The following is a 13297-nucleotide window of genomic DNA, read 5'->3' as shown; positions in this document are numbered from 1 at the left end:
TTATGGTTTTATAGGTGGTGTGCGATTATAGTTTTCGAGACACTGACCCCAGGACTCAACTAACGTCTGCATATCTCCACCTGTGTTTCTTCTGAGATTCTTTGGCTATCTAACCATCCTTCTCACTTTGCGTGGGGTCAATATAGACCCACATCTTCTTCCAGGCTTGTTAATATCTCCAGTTGTTAATATCTCCAATTGCTTTACATTTCTTAATTATTGCCCTGATAGTGGAAATGGGCATTTTCAATTGTTAGGATATTTTCTTACAGCTATTTCCTGATCTGGGTGTCTCCTTTTGTTGAAAATCATTACAAGTTGCCCCAGTGACTAGGACAAATACTCTCAGGGGACATATTACCCCAGCTTGGGAATACAATGGAGCAGGGTCTGGCTGCAGATGGGAACTCTCAGGCACAAACCAAGGTTATGTTTCAAAATGCGTACTTGTGTTCTTTGTTCTCCTGTTCTTTCAAGTGTGCTTTACTGAGAATGCCCAAAAGAGCATACTGCATAGTGAAAATTCTGAGCGCTTCACAAACTTTACATTTAAAACACACTATTGTTGATGTAATTTCCTCATGACCAAGCAGACTTGGAAGCATTTCTCTTCCCTGCATAAAGCTTCTCGTTTTGCCTTTGCCAGCAAACAAGGTTTTTTAATGAATTACGTTGATGTTACACTACAGAAATTAACTAAATGTAAGCTAACTTACAACAATAAATAAGTTAGCTAATGTTAATGATGTTTATGAAAGTTTGATTTATTTATAAAAAACATGATGTGCATATAAACAATTCTACAACTGTTCACAATATCAATAATGACTAGTGATGACAAGTGAGCAATGACAAGTGAGCAATGGATATAGTCTTCTTTGGTAGTAGTTCCCTGTGCAACAACAGAAGTCCCTTTGAATACTGGGAATGAAGTACATGAAAAAGTGTGCTCTGTTACAAGCTTCCCTTTTCAGACCTCCAAAGTACGCTCATAGAACTCCCAGTAAACTTAGTACATACTTTCCATTTTGCTTTCTTAGGGGTTGGAATTGCACTTGAGAAATTATTGTTGACTTCCGTACTTGCTGTACACTCTAGAAAGAACACAAGTAAGCATTCTGAAACTGCCTGAGGCCGCAATCCGGTAATACATTTTCTATATATTGGTTGCTAAACACATTATGGTGCTTGTCTATAGACTCATAACCTCACGGCACAGTGAACGAGCTCCACAGTGCCCACAGTCCTCACAGTGCCCATGCCTGAGAGCACCTGTCTGCAGACTGTTTTGGTGTATATGTCATTTTTATTTGGAATCATTTTATGGGGTCTGTTTTGAGAGAGTCTTAAATTAAGTCAATTTAGCAGGTTTGACATAATCAGTCATTTGACTCTTCCCTTGGGGTCATATCAGGAACAGAGAACTTTTTAAAGTCAATGGGAAATCTTCAGTGACTAATCCACACAAACTTAAGTTAACTATGATATGAGTTATGCGGACTTCCATCCCTTGATGGCAGTCGAGTGTTAATGCTTCCATGCTGGATTTCTAAAGGGGGGTGGGGGGCTAAGCTGGCAACTAGAGGACAACACCGGATTGAGTAAACTGACGTGGGCAAACCATGTGGGGTAAACAAACTTGTTTTAAAGCCGATATAGATATAACCTTGCAACCTCATGGATCAAGTCACTTCATCCAAGCAGCGCCTTCGTCTGCCTAGAAAAGATTATTCACAACATTCAAGGCGTTTCTTTAATCAAAAAATGAATTTAGTCATTTTCACAGTATTGTCTTCAATGATAGTGCATAATGTTAACGCTTGGGGAACAAGTGTCAAGTACGCAGTGAACTGCCCGGAACGATGCAATTTAGACCTGTGCGGTGGGACGCTGCGCTGCAGACGGACAGTGCTGGATGACTGCGGTTGTTGCCAGGTCTGTGCGGCTGACCGAGGGGAGCATTGCTACCGCACTGTGTCTGGGATGCACGGAGTCAAGTGCGGACCAGGATTATTCTGCGAGTTCTACAAAGATGAGGACGATTATGGAGATGAATATGGCATTTGCAAAGGTAGGTGATATTCACTGTGACGCATCAGTTGATCAAGTGTGCAGATATAGTGTGATGGATATACTGAAATATGTCACGGTCATCTGACAAATCAATTTAGATTGTGTTGTACTAAATCGATTACAAATAGGATTTCTGGAAATGTAATGGAAGTATAATTTATAATTTGCTTGTTTTGTTCATAAATAGTGTACATATTTTTTTCTGCATTTCTAAAAGGCATTGATTGTATAATTACAAATTTGACCTGGTATTACATTGGGTAGGTATTAATGTTCATGTTAAAGTATAGCTTATACTTGGCTTATTAAAAGCTAGTTTCCATAACTGGCCTTGGTTGATTTACATCACTGCCATATGCAAGTCATGTAAATAGTTGAAGAACAATCAGTGATATTTACTATTTCAGCTATTGTGTGTAATGCATTCGGGCTACAATGCCAGCCTATAATACAGGTTGTTGATGGCAGAAGATACAAGATTAACTAACAATTCTACTCTAATTACCTAAACTATTCTAATAGTAATAGACCCAATGTGAGTAACCATGGACATTCTGTCATCCAACCTCCCAATACTGTTAATTTTGGCTTGTACAGTAATATTTGAATAGGCCTACTTTAATTTAGCAGGGTCCATATTATTTACAAAACAATGACCAACAATTCCCTCCATTACAGATTGTATGTATGGAACATATGGGATAGAGTGTCGTAAAACATGCAATTGCAAAGCTGGAGGCATCTGTGACAGAGAGACAGGAGTGTGTCTCACTTTCAAATTCTTCACAAAAATGGCCAGCAAATTGAAGACACAACAGACACATGAAGGTAAGGGATTGAAATAAGACTTCAATGTGAGGGACAACCTTTGTGACAGTTTCCCAGACCCAGGTAGTCTAGTCTGACTCAAATAATGGTAAAAGCAACATCTCCAATGGAACTGTTTCTTATAAGGACTTGCCTTGGGAAACCAAATGTTTATGTTAATGTTAATTACACTAAGTGAATGTATAATATTGATTTATTTTATTTAGATCTAACTACTTAATTTGATAATTTAAAACATTGTATACCATTATTTGTATAATTTTATGAAATAGTTAAACTCTTCCAGCTGTTTTTATGTCTTTGTGACATTTTCGCAGTGCCATATTATGTTAAAATCTTATTGAGGTAGTGGCATTTCTAATTTTCAGGTGATGAACTGGGTTCTGGAGATGACAGCACCGGTTTGAATCGCGAAAGATCATCTTCTCCAAAATGGTTACCTCCTCGTTGAGATTGACAAGCACTGTCCAGACTTAGTTTAATCTGTGTAAATGTAGCATTGTAGTAAATTAAATAATTGAAGATATTATATTTTATTATGTATTAATTGAATGTTTGAACATTTCTGTTTTGGTCTTTCTGTTTTGTGCCTCATCATGTCAAAATTGTTATTAAGATATCTCACATTTTTCTTGATTATGAGCAAGCTATATTGCCATGAGTTGGTGTTTGTGTTTGATAATTAAAACAAATTGGTAAAATCAAAACTGACAGCTAAGTGGAAGTTTGGTATGCCTTGTAGTACAGCTGCATCATTGCAACCACTGTGTTTGAATCTTTGGTGTAACATACCAACAGTGACCAGGGGTCCTGCAGAAGGAAGTACAAATGGTCTCATTTTCAGCTTGTGAGATATGATACCCCGCATCTGATTTCTTTCCCAGGTGCAGAAAAGTAACCACAGCTATCTGTACTTTCAATATTGCTTGTTTGCCAGTTTGTTATTGAGAATCTATTATGTTATGAATCTGTGTCCCTATGGAATAAAATGCGTATGATATCACCTGCCAATTGTTAAACAATAAACCAAAGTCTTCATTGAAAAAAAATATTTGTCTCAAGCATTTATTTTAATTCACCTTCTTTTTGATAGAAGACAATCCTTTTACACTTATATGGCCACACATTATTATACCAAAGATAACCATTGTTAAGGAGCCAAAGTTACTAAATGAATATCCTTAGGAATTATGTGACGGACAATATTTGTAATGAAATACCAAAATAACTGTTTTATTGTCTCAACAATATTATATTTTTCCTAAATAGATAATAGAAAGTCTATGTTAATCACTTAGCAAATTGAATTATCTCAAATGAATTACTTCCCTCCCCTGCCTGGAACTCCTAGAACTCCATTGAGTTGGTTCACTTTGACTCTGAAAATACCCCAGCCAGGGTTATAAATAGACTGTTATTAGCCTATCTCTCACCTCTGAGACAGGACGGTACACTGCACAACCTTTTTCCAGCATTAGGCTTGTTTGTTTCCTGTTCCTGGGCTTCCTGACACCTGTAAAAATGATTCCTCTTCCTGTTGTTGTTGTGTCTATCCAGGCCAGGAATTTAAAAGGCTTGGAATTTGTCAAGTGACACACGTCAGAGCTGGAGACACCATGCTTCCTCCCTGGCTTCTCTGGTTTATCGGAATTCTTTCCCAAAACCACTTAAAGTCAACACATAAACAAAAACAAGTTTTTACAAGGAGCAAAAACATGTTCCATGGCAGTGTCGGGAACATCAAATTTGGATGAGAAGGCAGATTATAGAAATTAATGGTATAGTAGGGTATATAATTTAATAGGATAGAATATATATTTATTGATTCAACTTTTCTAAACTTTTAATAATGCTCACTGCTATTTCATATAGGGAAAAGCTATATTAATAATGTGTGAATTCTTTTTTTTTTTCTTTGAGATCCCAATCTCCCAGTCACAGCCGGGTGATTAACCATTATTGACAATGACCACCATTATCTATTATAAGACAATGGACATCATCAGAACATGAACACTATCTGTGAATGTTCATTTTCATTCAAATGGCTCCCAAACAAATATTGCAGTGTAAAAAGAAGCCTTAGTCTTTGTTTCTGACTGCTCCTTTCATTTAGGCAATATTAAGGCATTCAAGGTTTTGTGGAAAATGTATAATTAGTACCTTCCTGTGAAGGCACAACAGGCTATGTTTAGGTCTAATACATATTCTCAACTTTTTTTTAGCTTTCTTTTGTTCAGAAGGCATTTCCTTTTCAGCATACTTTGGCGATCTCTTTCATTGGCAAAAATCCCACTTTATCTCTACCTACTAGCTAATGTGTGGTGAGCATTTTGGCACAATTTGATCACCATGCACCACATTGGTGGTGGTTGAGATGTTTTCCTCACAATGTGTAAGCTTCTTTGAGTGCCTCAATAATACAAAAAAGTATGCAAAATTAATGTTATTATAATTATTATTATTTCTTTTAAAAAATATATGAATCTCAACATTTCGATAGAAGGATGACCAGACAGTCTTCACAAACATTAGCTGTGAATGACCTTTGGTTAAGAATGAAGGTATTTGTTCTCATCATAAGCCTATACTGTAATTTATTATGCCCTCGATGCATTTCTGTAATATCTGAAGGGTGAGAGATATAATTGCTAATTAGGTTACATGTTTTTCATATAAATGATTTGCACATTAGATATACAGCTCTGGAAAAATTTAATAGACCACTGCAACTTTTTCTTTCCTTTCCAAAAAAGTTGGAAAGGAAGGTTTTGAGCAAGGAACAGAAGGGTTAAAATTAAGAGGCCACTGCAAATTGAACGCTTCTGTTCCTCACTCAAAACTTTCCTTTTCAACTTTTTTGGAAAGGAAAGAAAAAGGTGCAGTGGTCTCTTAATTTTTTTCCAGTGCTGTAAATAATGAACTTAACAGAAGAAAACGTGTAAAGCTGGTAGAATGTAGGTTATATAAATTATTTACGATTTTCATATAGGCCTACCAAGCATTGGAACCTTTGGTCGAAAAGAATGAGATACAATATTAAACCCTAACAAGTGCTAAGGATTGGATCACCATTACCTGGTCGAGCTTCTTGTAAAGGTAAGACCTCAAAGAACAGGATGTGTTGCATGTCAGGATGCAGACAGTGAGTGACAGTGAAGCGGGTTAGGCTCACACCAGAAAACATTCTAAAATATTTTGTAATCATACAAAATACAATTATTCTTATTGGAAAAATTCAGTTAGTATTACCCAGTTTCAATCAGTTTATTTACATTTGGTGTGTAATGAACACAACCCAGGTGTGATAAGAGGCTGTCAGGGCTGTGAGGGGTGTTGATAGTGTTCTGCCTCTCATGTTCCTGTCATTCCCCTGAGAACCAACAAACTGAGATTTCACAACTAAACAAAGGGCCTTGCAAAATAACAGGAAAGTGTTGGTGAGAAATACCCTTTATCTGACTCCCGAGCACGTCAGCGACACCACACAGAAACAAAGGTGCGTGAACACTGCAGTAAATAACTCTGATTTATGAGCAAAGGCCTCAATTCTATTATTTTCAATGGGATCATTCTAGAAAAAATGGCTATAGGACAGTTCCGTCACATATGGAACTGTATCTTTTGGTTAAACCCTATTTTGAGAGTCCCAATCATCTCTCCGAAATGCTCTACAGTTCATTAATAGTTTGTTGTGTGACAATTTGTTTATAAGCAATTGTTAGTTAAGGTTATGGTTAGGGTGCTGTGCCCAAATTTCTGAAATTTCTAATTTATGGTTCCAGTCTGCCCCTGTGGCTTACTTTAACAGGTTGTTTATTAGTCCAGTCAAGTGATTAATAAAAGGCAAAATGTCATGACCTTTTAGGAAATAAACTGATATCTGGGTGTACCACTAAAATCTCAGTTTGTGGTCTCAGTTTGCCCCTGTGATCAACTTCAACGGGTTGTTTATTAGTCCAGTCAAGTGATTAATAAAAGGCAACATGTCATGACCTTTTAGGAAATTAACTGATGTCTGGGTGTACCACTAAAGTCAACAATGAATTGAACGGATATCTAATTCAGGAATCCAAAGAACATTCAAACTGATAAGGAAGCATTAGGAATTTCACGGTTGTCCACACCACCTTGGCTTGCACACAACACAGCACGACAGTGAATAATGTCCAGTCCAGCTTTGAAGTGGCATTGGCATTTTTGCGGGTAGGCCTGCCATGCCGTGATATTGTCATGTTGGTTGGCACTCAGCCTTAAATGTTTCCATTTGATTAATGTCTCTTTCCATTTGCTGGTTCTCTGTAGCATGGGCTTTATATGGTCTCAAAGACTCTGGTGACACAATATACTTTTTATTTAAATGTTTTGTAACAGAAAAACTAAATTAAACATTGAAAGTTCACTTTCCTGTTTGAGCCTATTATATTCGGTTTGGTGCCCAATGAACACAAGACTTTGATTCAGTAGTTCACTGCATACTGAATGAGTTCAATGCTATAGGTTAAAGTAATCCTTAAAATCATTGAGATTAACTAAATTTGCAGAGGCAGTCCCAATAGAATAATAAATAATAAAATTATCAAATCAAAATTGTTGCATGTAATTCGCCACAGAAGCAAACAATATTACTGACATTTAACAAACCATTTAACAAATCATTTAACAAACCAGATAGATTAAATATAATTGTAAACATCTTTGCCCAAAATAAGAATGACTGTTAGAAATTAGGAAGCTGCTTGTTACTCATGTTATCTAATTAGTTACGAGCTAACTACACTGCTCAAAACATTTAAGGGAAGACTTAATTATATTGGGTCTCAATGAACAATATTAAAGATCTAAATCTTTACTGTACATTGTGTAATTTGCTTAGAACAAAATGACGTAACAACCGTCAATGGAAACCAACATCCCCAACAGATTGAGGGCTGGATTCAAACTCACACCGAAAATCAAAGTAAATCACTAGCTGTTCCAACTTGCATGAATTTCATCACAGCAACTCATAATGTGACTCAGTATTGTGTATGGCCCCCATATGCCTGTATGCATTCCTGAGGACGTGCTCCTGATTGTGCATGCTCCTGATGAGACGGCGGATGGTGTCCTGGTGGATCTCCTCCAGACCTGGATCAGGGCATCACTGAGCTCTTGGACAGTTTGTAGCGCTACGTGGCGTCGTCGAATGCACTGATACGAAACGTCCCAAGGGTTTTCAATTGGATTCAGGTCTGGAGGATGTAAGGGCCAGTCAATGGCATCAATACCTTCGTCATCCAGGAACTGCCTACACACTCTGGCCACATGAGGCTAGGCATTGTCCTGCACCAGGAGGATCCCCGGACCCACTGCACCAGCATGAGGTCTGATGATGGATCTGAGAATTTCATCCCGGTATCTAACAGCAGTAAGGATAGCGTTGGCTAGCACGTGGAGGTCTGTGCGACCAAGGATATGCATCCCCAGACCATCACTGACCCACCGCCAAACCGGTCATGCTGGATGATGTTGCAGGCAGCATAATGTTCACCATGACGTCTCCAGACTCTTTCACGTCTGTCACATTTGCCCAGTGTGAACCTGCTCCAATCTGTGAAGAGAGCAGGGCACCAATGGCAAACCTGACAATTCTGGCGTTCACTGATAAATGTCAATCGAGCTGCATGGTGCTGGGCTGTGAGCACAGGTCCCACTAGAGGACATCAGGCCCTCATGCCACCCTCATGGAGTGACAGTTTGGTCAGAAACATGCACTAGTAGCCCACTGGAGGTCATTTTGTCGGGCTCTGGCAGTGCTCCTCCTGTTTTTCCTCACTAAGGAGCAGATACCCGTCCTGCTGCTGGGTTTTTTCCCTTCTGCGGCCCTGTCCAGCTCTTCTTGTGTAATGGCTCATCTCCTGGTATCTCCTCTATGCACTTGAGACTGTACTGAGAGACACAGCAAACCTTCTTGCGATAGCAGGTATGCATGTGCCATCCTGAAGGAGCTGTGCAACTACTGTGCAACCTGAATGGGCTGCAGGTACCGCCTCATGCTACCTGTAGTGAGAAGGACACTAGCAAAACTAGAGAAGAATCAATCAGGAAGGTTGAGGAGAGAGCAATTGTCTGGCCACCACCTGCAAAACCACTAACTTTTTGGGGATTGTCTTGCAGTTGCCTCCAGTGCACCTGTTTTCACTTTAATGTTCTTCAAAACAGGTGACATTGATTCACAATCACTTGTGCTTCCAAATGGGACATATTGATATCCCATGATGTTTAATTTACTTGGTGTTATACTGTGATGATTAAGTGTACCACCTGTTTTGAGCAGTATATCAAATTATTGTGTCAGGCAGTCAATGCAATGGTATGCAAAATCATGATCTTACTAAACAGCTACTTCAATTAGGGTATAATCATTTAGAAATATATATTTCTTTATTAATCATTGGACAACTATTTGGAAATTGAAACATTGAAACATTTTATCACTTTTAACAATTATTAAATTATCAATATGTTTTGATTTTAAATGTAGCCAAAAACATAATCAGAAAGTAGCAACAGAACTTGTCAAGGTGTATTAAGTGCAGTAAGAACAGCTACTTAAAGGGATAGTTTGTCTAAAAATCATATTCATCTAAAATTCACTGACCAAAAGTTAGTCCAGAATGAACATAGAGTCATTCTTTCCAACCACCCATTATTCAGCTCTGTCCCTGTAATTAGCATTCTTAGCTTCATCCAAAAGCATTGTTGCGGTAGCATCAATTTTTTAAAACTTTAGACTGACCAAACAACCAATGGAATTTGGTCAGTCCAAACCAGCACTAGCAAACTATTTCCTACACCACTCACACAGCTTGTGGGCTTCGGCGATTATGTCATTGGGGTGGAAGTGAAATTTAACCTACAGAAGCTACGAAAGGTGAGTTTCTCCAGCTGGCCCTTATTGTCAATGTTGTCGGTGGACTTCAGTTTTATTTATATATATACGTATGGTGTTTTGTTTGCAGGAGGAGTAGGGGGCAGAGGGGGAGCTGACCTGGCCACCTCCAGGACTGTTCTCCCCTGAGCGGGTGCGGAGTAGTTCTAATTCCTCGTCCTTGGAGGAGGTCGCCCCCCTGATGGACAAATGTGTCGACCCCCTGGCAGCGAAGGAGGATTTCTTTGCTGCCATCTCTGCTGCCACTGGGCGCCTGCACATTCCAATGCTAGTGCCCATGCCGGAGGTGGACGACCTCTTTGAGGCTGAACGTTGGACGCATGTGCGGCGCCGGCTGCAGCACCAGAGGTCCCTTCTCTACGTAAGTACACAGAGGAGGCTTTGGAGGCCACCTTCGTGACCCAGGGCATGGTAAAGTCCCACCTCGCTTTCACTACGGTGAAGGGGAGACTGGAGACACTGAGCAAGGGCATTCCGCTCTGGCTACTTCCCTGGTCCCAGGTTTGAGTACTTGGAGTGACAAGCATTCAGCCCTGCCGACCGTGAAGGACAGGGTCTCTACCAGCCTGGCGGAAATAAGTATTCCTTATCGGTGTAGTCAATAGCGACCTGCAACAACGTGGGCCTGCTAGCGTCTGCTTTAGCCGGGATGACTGAGGGTCACACCTCGCTGTCTCCAGCGGAGGTGAGTGAAGTGGCGAGGGCTTCGGCTGCGGAAGTGTATAATCTGTGGCTGGCCACAGCTCCCCAGCTGCGCTCTCGACCGCTCTTTCTGTATCACTCAGAATTACGTTGTCTATGCACCCTGCCAGACTGGTTGGACAAAACACTGAGAAAGGGGTACACCTTGCAGTTTCACTGCCCACCCCCTCCATTCTCAAGGATCATGGAAACTGTGATGATGTCCCCAGTGAAGGTTGCTGCCTTCACTGGGGAGATTGCGGACCTTCTGGAAAAGGAGGCGTTGTCACTATTTCCATTGGGGCAGAGGGGCTGTATTCCCCTTACTTCCTGGTGCCCAAGAAGACAGGGGGAATGAGGTTTATTGTGGACCTGTGTGTTTTGAACAAATGCATGTAGAAGAGGCCATTTTGCATGCTCATGATGAAACGTTTCTTGGAGTGCATGCATGTCCCGGTTCTGCCTCACCACAGGAAATTCCTGTGTTTTGTGTTTCAGGGCCAGGTGTATGAGTACACAAGGGTTCCATTTGTTTACGCGCTGGCCCCCTGCACTTTAATGAAGCGCATGGAGGCGGAGTTGGGACCGCTGAGCTGTCAGGGGTTCAGGGTTCTGGCCTACTTGGACAAACTTTTGGTGTTGGCACACTCAGCAGAGCAGGCTTGGGTTCACACGTTCAGATTGGTGACTCAGCTCACTCGTTTGGGTTTTGCTGTGAACTGGAAAAAAAGTGCTCCTTAGCCCAGTCAACTGGTGGTGTTCCTGGGGCACCAGTTATCCACAGTATCGATGAGGGCTTTTGTGGATACGTGGAGAGAGGCAACTCTGCGAGTCCTGGAGCCCATCCGGCCGTTGCGTAAGGTGTCGGTGCTCTCGGTCATGTCGCTACTGGATTTGATGTCGTCGACCCACGTGGTGGTTCCGTTGGGGCTGTTACACATGAGGAGCCTGCAGTGCTGGTTCGCGCATCTCCGGCTGAACCCTGTGCGTCATCGGCGGTGGTTGGTCATGATCCCGAGCTCTCTTAGGGCGGACCTTGAGTATTAGAGGAACCTGGTCCCAGTCTTTACAAACGCGGCCCTGGGGCAGGATGTCCCGGCCGTACTCAGTGAGGGGGGTGTGGTCTCTGTCGGAACACCATATCAACTGGCTGGAGTTGGACAAGAACAGGCATGTACTGCTGCACTTCGCGCCAACACTGCAGGGTTAGGATGTGTTGGTGTGTTTGGACAATCGCACGGCGGTTGCGTACATCAACAGGCAAGGCGGGGTCAGGCCTCTGCCCCTTCATCTGTTGGGGGGGGCAGATCTGGGAATGGGCTCAGGTGCACCTACGGTCGCTGAGGGCTCTCCACATTCCCGGAAAGTTAAATGTGGGCGTGGACTTGTTGTCTCGAGTGGTCCCCAGTACGACGAGTGGTTTGGAGACGTTTCGGGAGGGTGCAGGTGGATTTGTTCGCGTCCTGGGTGGACACGCCCTGCCCTGTGCAACCATGTCCTGTGCATGGTTCTCGCGCATTGGCACATCGGCCGTGGCCGGGGGTGCTGCTGTCTGCTTTTCCCCCTCTCCAGTGCATTCTTCCTGCCATGTACTGTCGCTCATACTGATCACCCCTTTATGCCCGGGTGCACTGTGGTTTGCTGTGCTGTGTTGCTCCCCATCCCTGCTTTCCTGCCTAAGGTGATCGTTTCGTTCCATGAAGATGGTGTTGTGGGCGTTCTCTCCTCCCCATGCAGGTGCAAGGTTTGGAGAGTTGCATCGGTTGTGCCCTGTGTGCACATTGGCACAGTATGTGCAACGCACGGCCGTGGTGCGTTCCAACAAAAGCATTCCATTTTGGTTGGCATTAGATTGCATGATCCACAGCTATACCACCATCCTCCGGATATTCTGGGCATGGGTTGCGGATTAACTGGTTCACCATCTCCCCCATCATCAGCTGGTCTTCTAGCCTCTAGTTTGGTCAATTCATCCTCTGTGTATTGTGATTCGAACAAGTAAGGTTTGTGGAAGATTAGCTAATCATGTATTACATTAGATATTACAGATGCATAAATATATTCTATTTGCATGAAATAGGTTTAATTAATATGTGTCACGTCTTCGGGGTGCGGATTAAGGAGGAGCAGGAGAATGGCGTGATAGTTGTATAGTTTTTTAATGCGATAACGTGAAATCAAATAATGTCGAACCGAAGCGTACACTGCTCTTTAGTACATGCAGAGACAATTACACACAAAGACAGGGGGAGCAGAGGGAACATATATACTGGGGGGAAATGATGAGGATGAGCAACAGGTGCGCTAAACAGGACACAGGTGAAAAGCATGATGAGATGGACGGTGGTGTCAGAAGGCCGGTGACGTCGAACACCGATGGAAATCGCGGACGAGGACGGGAGCCAGGACGTCCTTCACCGGAACCCAGCTCCGCTCCTCCGGGCTGTACCCCTCCCACTCCACGAGGTACTGGAGGCCCCCCGCCCGGCGCCTTGAGTCGACGATGGAGCGGACGGAGTACGCCGGGCCCCCTCGATGTCCAGGGGGGGGGGGGGGACCTCCCGCACCTCACACCCCTGAAGGGGACCAGCCACCACCGGCCTGAGGAGAGACACATGGAACGAGGGGTTAATACGGTAGTCGGGGGGAAGGCGTAACCGATATGTTACCTCATTGACTCTCCTCAGGACTTTAAAGGGCCCCACAAACCGCGGGGCCAGCTTCCGGCAGGGCAGGCGGAGGGGCAGGTCCCTGGACGAGAGCCAGACCCGGTCGCCCGGC

General features: G+C 42.6%; 1 protein-coding gene across 1 annotated transcript; it reads left to right on the top strand.

The window, feature by feature from the left end:
* The first annotated feature begins 1680 nt into the window (after positions 1-1680).
* On the top strand, positions 1681-3921 carry esm1 (endothelial cell-specific molecule 1). The gene is made up of 3 exons (XM_010902550.3): positions 1681-2071; positions 2752-2901; positions 3270-3921. The coding sequence occupies exons 1-3, from the start codon at positions 1765-1767 to the stop codon at positions 3350-3352; spliced, it is 540 nt and encodes a 179-aa protein (XP_010900852.1). The 5' UTR covers positions 1681-1764; the 3' UTR covers positions 3353-3921.
* Positions 3922-13297: the final 9376 nt, after the last annotated feature.

This window comes from Esox lucius, chromosome 14 (genome assembly GCF_011004845.1).
Source record: "Esox lucius isolate fEsoLuc1 chromosome 14, fEsoLuc1.pri, whole genome shotgun sequence".
NCBI classification, from domain to species: Eukaryota; Metazoa; Chordata; class Actinopteri; order Esociformes; family Esocidae; genus Esox; species Esox lucius.
The sequence above is the reverse complement of the archived record's forward strand: the minus strand, read 5'-3'. Positions and strand labels throughout refer to the sequence as shown.